The 10,096-nt window shown below is 27.5% G+C and overlaps 1 protein-coding gene across 1 annotated transcript; it reads left to right on the top strand.

The window, feature by feature from the left end:
• Positions 1-3,629: 3,629 nt before the first annotated feature.
• On the top strand, positions 3,630-5,015 carry LOC107933440 (protein MIZU-KUSSEI 1). The gene has a single exon (XM_016865651.2). It carries the CDS (start codon positions 3,943-3,945, stop codon positions 4,771-4,773), a length of 831 nt encoding a protein of 276 aa, XP_016721140.1. The 5' UTR covers positions 3,630-3,942; the 3' UTR covers positions 4,774-5,015.
• The last annotated feature ends 5,081 nt before the right edge of the window (positions 5,016-10,096 follow it).

The following is a 10,096-nucleotide window of genomic DNA, read 5'->3' as shown; positions in this document are numbered from 1 at the left end:
GAATGTGGATTCCCCAGCAATGAATGTATCATGTTTGGATGAAATTCAAAGGATCACTTTTCGTGGTTGGAAATAGTCTTAACCACATCTCATAATTTTAGCTTGTGTTTTTGGGTCTTAATTCATTGTTATCATCGATCCATTAGTAGTTAGAGGTAGCTTTTAATTTCGTTTCCCCCTACCTCAATTCATTCCCATTTCTGTCTTTATTCACAAAATAACTCTTTGCTTTCTCATCAACTCTTAAGTTATTATGGTATTAAATTATATGTTTATTTTGGTAACTTTTTATTAGGGATCAACAACAAAAATTAACAAACTCAAATTTAATTTAAACTGAGATGTTTAGAAGATTTATGAAATATAAATTAAAAATTCGTTGTTACTCGAATTGGAATAAATTTTATTATTATTTAATTTATAATCAATTTTAATTTTTTTATTATGTAAAAATAAGTATTTTATATTTAAAACAGTGAAAGTAACTTAATTTTTTATATAAAAATTATTTTTCAAAAAAATATCATATAAGAATTATTGTTTAATTTTTATTCACTTGAAAAATTAGAAATATTTATGGAAAAAATGTTGAAACTTAATAATGTTCAAAAGCTATAAAATAAAACTCATTTTGTCGGAATGAGATTAAAAAATTAAAATTCAATATTAGTATAAAAAACTGAAAATAAAAACCCAACCGAATTAAATTATCATGATTCGAAAAATCCAAAAACCTTGAATTAATCTAACCGAACTCCCCCCTAATTTTTATAAGTAATGATTTATGAACAATGAAGAAATTATAAATGTCAAGAATAGAGTGAATGTTGTAAATCTTATGGTTTAAACATTAAATTTGTTGGATTTGAATTAATTAATTAAACTTCAACTTATTTCTTTAAAAATATTATTGGTATTTTAAAAATAAAAGAATGAATTAAAGATTCAAATAAAAAGATAATAAATTTTAGGTAGTAACAATATTATATAAATTAGAAATTTTTGAAAATAATGTATTTAAAATATAAAAGTGTGTTTTAAAATAATATACAATAAATAATAAAAAGTATGGTTTAGAACTAATTAATAGTAATAAATTAAATATGTACTATATTAAAATAAAATATTAGATTAAATTGTAAGTAAAACGAAATTTAAACACAAAAATACATTGTATTATTAATACTAAATGAACACAATTGTTTATCAATGTTTTGTCATCAATCATGAATTGACATCGAGTTAATTTGTGACACTAACTCAAGCAACAACATTATTAATATACACAAATATATAAAAATAAATATAAAAATATATTTATCAAAGTTTCGTATAAATAAAAAATTGATTTAGTTCGAATGGTAAATGAAAAGGTTTTATATGTATGGTATATTTAGTTCAAAATTTACTATGGATAAATTTTTAAAGATTTCTACAAATATAAAAAGACAAAAACATTAACATAATTAACAAATAAAATAATTTTTTGATAATCTGTTAATTGAATTAAGACTCAAATTGATGAGTAATATTAACTTAAATTAATAAATAGTATAAATAATTGGAATTCTGCACGATTTTTATTCTTACGTCGTATTTAGCTTATTAATTTTCTTGTGTATTATAAATTGTGTGGCACAACACCTGCCATCTTCTCCTTTGGGAAACATCAGCAATGCACGTTTCTGACCACTGGATTTAGTCCTAACTAATTATATAAGCACACCACCTTCAATATTATTCTTGACTTTCATTCTTGTGCCTCCAATTAATTTCATTTGTTATCTCATCTTACCAATAATTCTTATATTTTATTTATCTTAAAATATAAATGGTTAAAAAAGAGATCCTATCAGATTCCACCACCAATATATTTTATCCAATATTGTTTAATTTATTTAATCCGCCAATTGGCGCTTTTTTTTCTTATTATCTTATATAAAATAAAAGTGGACATTTGTAAATTGATAGTATATAATTTTTTTTATTTCAAAAGTTTTGAAATATATTTTTAATAATTTATTATATCCTATATAACACTCAAATTTTAAAAATTCTTTTCACATAAAATAATTTCATGCTTATATATTGTTTTCAAAAGCTCTCTCAATCGTAATCGCACTGTTATTAAACAAAGGGTGATGGTGATTCGAAATTGGTGATTGAAATTGACATAATTATAAATAAGTAGATAAAATTAAGAATAATAAATTTCATGGTCGTTGTCTTGAAAGGTAACCTTATTGTCCTGTGGCATAATCTATTGGGCAAATCCTAGTCGTCCATACTGTTAGGCCACCAATCTGAATGGTTTGGAACCGGCCAAAAACTATTATAGATGGCGATTGACAACATCAATTGGAGTTAATCTTTGATTTTTTTCCTTTTAATTATATATATAATTTTTAAAAAATATGTCACTTTATTAATTTTGCTCGTGAAATTCAAAAAAATTATAAGCCAAGATATAATTATTTTTTAATATTAAGTGCTAATTTAGAGTTAACTATAATGTGAAATGTTAATGGTTTTCAATTAAGGGTTTTAGGTTTCCAAATGAATGGGACAAATTGCCTCCGGCTGCAATAATTTTATTTGCAATGACCTTCATGTTGATGTTCATCCTTAATAATTTTCTTACATATTTGCTAAATCCATTTTCTTATATGTATACATTTACGCATCATGAACCATCATTCTTTTTTTCATGTGTGAGCTTTCGTATATATGTTGCATTATTATATACATAGAGACCATACATCTTAGATAAATATCATAAAAAATCATCATATCCAAGTTTTTTTTAAAAAAAAAAGAAAAAGAGGAAAAACCAAAAGTTTATACCTCTGGATCAAGAATAAGAAACAGGATTTGACCAAGCAAATAGGTGATCAGAATGGTCAGTGGCTTGCCTTTCTCACACACTTAAAATCGTGGCACAGTATGTCCATTAAAAACATGGTAAAGACATGTTTTATGCCTCTTCAGTCTTCTCAACTGCCATATGGAGTGTGCATTCCACCACTTCAAATCAAGAGGGATAAACAAACCTCCTGTTTTCCCATTTCTTTCAAATAAAAAATCCGTTGAAAGTTTAAGCACAATATGACATTTACTTTCAATTTCCTCATAAATTCAATGCAGGTAGGATGAAGGACAACAAGAATACATGATCAAAAATTTATTGGAGGAAAAATATTTGAAAAATTAACACACTTGATTATTGAGTTATATAGTATTTTTTAATACATATAGATTAGTATAATATTTGATATACTATTAATAACAAAATATATTTTTTATTTTTGCATATATGATTCAATAAAGTTTTTTTTTAAATAGTTTCACTATTTTAAAATTTTCACTACATGATATATATAAAATAATTCTTGACACATCCACTTGAATTTTAAAATTAAAAAACCTTAATTCAAATTTTATTATATATTAAAAATAAAATAAATAATAAATATTCTCGTAATAATATAATTTATTTTATAAAAAATAATTTTTTAATCGCGGATTAACTCCATGGAGATTAATGGATGTATGGATAGAAAGCGGAAACAACAGTGATGATGATCAGAATCATATACTGTGTATATATAATAGGGTGTGGCTAAGCGTGTAAGCAAAAAAGAAAGTTGGTAAAAAGGAAAAAGGAAAAAAAAACTCATCATCAGCGCCACAGTCCACGAGCAGCCATAGTTTCCCTTTTACATTGGCCACCCTCTCGACACTCATCATCACTTATGTCGCCCTAATTCCCCCCCCCCCCAAAAAAAAAAAAAACCCCAATAGCCTACAACTGAAGCAACCTCCTCTTTCCTTTTCTCTTCCCTACTTCCATCAAAATCTTCATAACTTTCCCCATATCAAAATCTCCATAGCCTACTCTACAATCTAACTCATAAAAAAAAAAACCAACAACAACCCAAAACCATGACACACCATCAAGAACTGGTTGCCTTTCAAAGAAGCAGCAGCTACAACAATTATAACTGCAAAAGTTCAAGAAATAAGATCAACCCATCGAAGTTTCCGAGATCAGCTTCATTTACAATCCCTGAAAACGAAGAAATCTCTGACAAACTCCTTGTTCCTAGAAACGCCTCATCATCTTCCCCACGTTCTTCCATACAACGTTTCCATAATGTTAATTCCAGGTTCTCTTCCCTCCTTCGTTCCCTTCTCAAAATCATAGCATTTCCCAACATAATCCCCACCTCTTGCAAATGGTTGACCCTCCCAACTCACCTCTCTATAACCCCTTCCCTCGGCCGTAAAATAACCGGAACTCTCTTTGGCCATCGCCGCGGTCACGTCAGCTTCGCCGTCCAGGACGATCCTCGCTCCGAACCGGTTTTGCTCCTCGAACTAGCCCTGTCAACGGCTAGTTTGGTGAAAGAAATGTCATCGGGTTTAGTCCGGATTGCGCTGGAGAGTGAGAAGGCTCCGGGTCGAACCGGGAGACTGTTCCATGAGCCTACGTGGAGTATGTATTGTAATGGGAGGAAGAGTGGGTATGCCGTGACGCGCACATGCACGGAGTCGGATTGGCACGTGTTGAGTACTGTGCAAAGCGTGTCAGTTGGTGCTGGGGTGATTCCGGTGGTTGAGGATGCTAAAAGTGGTGGGAGTGAAGGTGAGTTGTTGTATATGAGGGCCAAGTTCGAACGAGTGGTGGGGAGTCGTGACTCGGAAGCCTTTTACATGTTGAATCCTGATAACAATGGAGGTCCAGAACTCAGCATTTTCCTTCTTAGAATATGAACAAACTTATCTCTTGTTGTGATCATGATTTTTATTTCTTTTTTTAGGATATATAATTTTCCAGTTGGAAATGCTTGGTTTTTGACTTTTGTATTGTGCAGTTCTATTTTATCTTGCTTTCATACTACGGAAGTATATGTATAATGTATTATGTGGTCTCTACATGTATTTCCAGTCTTTTGGATGTTAGAAAAGAAAAAGGAAATCTTTACTAATAAATTTAAGGAGAGAATATAATGTTAGGAATTCGGTGCTGGATGTTTCTACAATATTCTATTAGAAATCAAAATGAATTAAGTTGTATTGTAGGATGTGTGCCTTGGGCGGTGGCATATGAAACAAATTTGTCGGTGAAGCTAGGATTGGAGCGGCATTTTTGTTATTGTTTACAAGCGTGCACGTCAAAAAAAAAAAAAACAGCAGCCTTTTCAAAACAAATGCTTCCTGTTACCAAAATATTTTAGGTTAGAGTAATTAAATTACGAATTTTACTTTCATCTGTATGTTTATATTTTTTAAAAAATTAAATTAATTTTTTATATTTTTAAGAAGGTCAATGTATAATTTTATTTTTATAAATTTAAAATTTTAAAAATTTTAAAGAGTTTAAATGAAAAATTTTCTATTTCAGGTGGTCGGGGCATTGCTAGCCCCTAATTTTGCCCATGCTGGTGAGACTTTTTTTTAATTAAAATATTAATTTAAATTTTCAATTTTTAATTTTATAATAGTATGTTAATAAAATTAAGGTTTAATTCATGATTTGTTTATTTATTTTCTCACATTGATATTTAATATTTTTTGGCCTACTTTGATATTTAAAGTATATTATCTTTCCAATTTAGTACTTAAAGTATGCTATCGTTATATTTTTAGTCTATTTTTTAACAAACATTAAAAAAATTGCTAGCCAATCACATAGCACCACATGACATTTTTTTTGTAAAAAATAAGAATTTTTTTTATCAAATGTATATAAACATTAAAAAAAATATAAGAAATAGAAATAAATATATTAAAAATTAAAATATATAATCTAGAAAAAAAGCATGAAAATTATAAAATAAAAATAAAAAGAAATACAATAAATGAAAATAAATTAGTAGAAATTAATAATAGTATTATAAAAATGTTAGAAAAACTTGTAAAAATTTTAAAAAATTGTAAAAAGAATTATTTAAAAATTTTAAAAATTTATTAAAAATTATAACAATTTATAAAAAATAAAAAGAAATTATAAAAATCATATATAAACTTTTAATATATATGAGATTATTAATATATAAAAAAATCAGAAAAAAATGTATAAAAAATTATAAAATCTAAAATTGTTGTTCTTCTTCTTATTGATTCTAAATGTCCTCTTGGATTAAGCTGAGATTATTTTATTAGTTAGTCAGTAATTTATATTTTCATAAAAATATATTTTTGGTTAAATTTAATATATTTTTCTTAATTAATTGTGTGCTTACCTATCTTTTTCTTTGATTAGTCTTTCAATAATCATTTTAGGCAAATACATTGAGATGCTATTTATCTACTATTTATCAGAAGCAAGTATAATCTATCGTTTTTATGTCACATGAAATGAAATGGAATGATCATTTTGGAAACAAAAATTCTAATTTGTGGTTGATGAGGTCATTTATGGGATTTGTTTTAATGTTCTTGCTAATCATCTCTTCGGTCATACCTTAAAAAAAAAATCATCTCTCCAATCATAATCCATTTTTATAGGCTATCTTGCATAATAATTTGGTAATTTCATTCTATTTTGGTATCTTCCAATTTCTATTTTAAAAAAAGATTAAAATTATTATAATTTTAAATAATTTTTTACAATTTTTAATCATTTTATAATTTTTAATGATTTTCACAAATTTTAAATTTTTAAATATTTTTTACAAATTTTAAATATTTTAAAATATTTTTATAATTTTTAATAATTTTAAAAATTTAAACAAGTTTTTACAAGTATTTTTTTTACTTTTTTATACTAATATTATTAATTTCAACTAATTTCATTTCATTTATGGTATTTTTTGTAATTTTTATTTTATAATTTATATGTTTTTCTAGATTATATATATTCTAAATTTTTATATATTTATTTCAATTTTTTTTAATGTTTCTATACATTTGACAAAAGAAAATACTTTTTTTTAAAAGTGCCATGTGGCACAATGTGATTAGTTAGCAATTTTTTAAGGGTTTTTTAAAGAATAGATTAAAAAATATAGCAGAGGCATATTTTAGGAACCAAATTGGGAAACATGTTTACTTTAAAATCAAATTGGGTCAAAAAAGTTTAGGGCCCGTTTATTTGCTAGTAAAATGTTTTCCGGAAAATAATTTTTGGAAAATGATTTACTTTTCTAGAAATGTTTTACTTTTCTGGTGTTTGGATGAATCTGTGTAAAATATTTTCTGTTATTTGGTAGATTTCCTGAAAATATTTTCCAGAAAAGCTGTTTTTACATATATTTATATTTTAAATTGTTTTTTTAATAAATTTATACTTTAAATTGTTTTTACATATATTGCAATGATCTATTTATAAATAAATAAATAAAATTAAATATATAATAATATTCAATTATTAAGCTAGAATATTAACCGTCATAAATTGAAAAAAACCAAAGTTAAATAAATTATTTGTAATTGTGTTATAAAAAAATAAAAACAAGATTGAATAATTATAAATTAGCTTCCTAACCACAATTAATACTAGAAATTAATAATATTATCCAAATGCATAATTAGTATAATTAGTAGTACACCACATAATAACAACAATATTGTCCAAGTGCATATATAACTAATATTACACCATATTAAAAGTATCAATATCTTCAACCTTGAGAAAATTTTTGAAGCCAAAATTTTCTAGACTTCTTACTTTTAACTAAAAAAGCTTTGGCCTCGGATTCATGAGTTACTAGATAATCAAACACGGAACACAGGAAGTCATCATCAAATCCTTCTTCCTCCATCGACATCACTTCTTCGTAAAGATGTGGTGTCTTATCCGCAGTAAATTGTTCCAAAGCATTAGCAATTTTGCCAAGTTGTTCACCCACAAATTTAATTTGTTCATCAACGACACTTTCTTGAACATTTTTTCTTTTACGCTTGGATGTGCCAGATGAAGATACATTTGTTCTTACCTCTTCAATCTCTTCATTGTCTCCGTCTATAGGCAGTAAATCTTGGTTACCATCATCCAAATCTATGTCAGCAAATGTTCTGGCAAAACTCCCTGTTGCCTTATCTTTGCCAATAACCAAAGCCATTTCATCATAATGATCAATGCTTTTATTCAAAAATGGTTCATACTTCTTGTGTGCCTGTTGGATCTTATACACAATTAGAATAACAAGTAAAAAACAACTGAAATATACTTAACATATATATACATAAATTACTATCACTGTTGCATCATATGTCGCTCTATCACATGTGATCATTTTCATGTTATCATCCTATCCAAAACCACTTTCATCCCGAATTGCGCATATAATCTGCCACTGGTTTTTAACAGTCCTCAAATGATTTTCCACATGTTTCGCATCGCATTGGACTTGAAATCTTTCAGAAATAGCTACGATAACTCAATTAAAAGAAACTTCTTTGAAAGTGTTAGAAGGCTTATTTCCTTTTTGGGCCTCCTCTGCTAGAATTTCAAGAAAAAGATGTTCCATCGGTTTTGTCCACCTGAATTGCTTGGAGGTCCCTTCTTTGTTGCCCTTACCCATTCTACATTAATAATTTTCATTGTCAATCATTTCAATATCATTATCCAACCAAATAAATTCAATATCTAACATAATAAATTTAATATCTAACAAATTCAAGACATAATAATTTCAAAATCCAACAAACTATAATTTCAATATCATTATCCAACCAACATTAACCAAAAAAAAATTAATACTAAAACATACATAACATAGAAACAATAACTCTAAGCCCTAAACCTACCTAATATTTTTAGCCATATAATCAGTCCACATAGTTTGTGCAATTTCGTCTCCCTTAGCAGACCATTCTCTTGCTTCTTCTATTTCTTCTCGCTCCGTAAGAGTTGGTATTATCAAATCAGACTCAAGCTCCTCGTATAATCCATAATTAAGTAAATCACTAGGATCAACTCCCATTATATGATTATGAATGATACAACAAGCCAAAACTATATCTACTTGAGTTTGAAAATTCCAAAATGGTTCAACATCTAATACACGAAATCGTTTCTTCAAAATCCCAAAAACACATTCAATGGTGATTCGCAATGATGAATGACGAAGATTAAAGAGTTCCTTTGCATTTTCAGGCCCCTGATCACTAAACTCTTTTAAATGATATCGGACACCGCGATAGGAGGTAATATATCCATTTCGGATGCCATATCCAGCATCAGCAACATAATATTTACCTACAATTTTACAAAACATAATATTACTAATAAATTATGAGCTTAATAGAACTATTTGCTATTTAATGTTAATTCTTACCTTCCGGAATTCTTAATCCTCTTGGGCGTGAAAGTGCATCACTTAAAATACGAGAATCATGTACACTACCTTCCCAACTAGCTAGAACATAGGAAAATTTCAAATCAAATGTGATGGCAGCCAATACATTTTGTGTCGTCCCCCCTTTAGGGTTATGAAATCTTCCTTAAATGTTAAGTGGAACAGATGCACGAACATGAGTTCCATCTAATGCTCCAATACAATCTTTAAAATAAGGATAAAACCTTGGATTGTTTCTAATTTCACTAGGAGTTGACTCATCAGGTAATCTAATAACTAGTTTATACAATTTCAAAATAGCTCTCAATACAACCCTAAAGTAACGGTGAATTGTCTCAGTTGATCTGTAATATCTAGATCCAATCACTCGAAACCTTAAATTATGACCAATTATATGTAAAAATATAACTACTTGCTTCCTAATATTCACAGACTTAGTTGATTGTAACAAATTATTCCTACTAAGGGCCAGTTCTGCATTGCTTTTCAAAAGCACTTCAGGCTCCAAAAGCACTTTTGGAAGAAAAGCTGTGCAGAACAAGCTGCTTTTGGCTGAAATTTTTAGCTTTTTAGAAGTGCTTTTCAAAAGCACTTCTGAAACGGAGAAGTTAAAATTTTTAGCTTTTCCTCTCCCAAAAGCACTTTTAGTGCTTAATTACTTTTTCACCCCTTTAATAATAGAGTACTTCTCTTTTTTTTTCTTGGTACTTAATTACAAATGTGTTAAAATCATTAATTAAAAATAAAAAATATTTTTTAAAATACTAATTACAAATATTTAATAGTTATAT

Source organism: Gossypium hirsutum, chromosome A02 (assembly GCF_007990345.1).
Source record: "Gossypium hirsutum isolate 1008001.06 chromosome A02, Gossypium_hirsutum_v2.1, whole genome shotgun sequence".
Lineage (NCBI taxonomy): Eukaryota > Viridiplantae > Streptophyta > Magnoliopsida > Malvales > Malvaceae > Gossypium > Gossypium hirsutum.
Note: the sequence above shows the minus strand (reverse complement) of the source record. Positions and strands in the feature narration are given on the sequence as shown.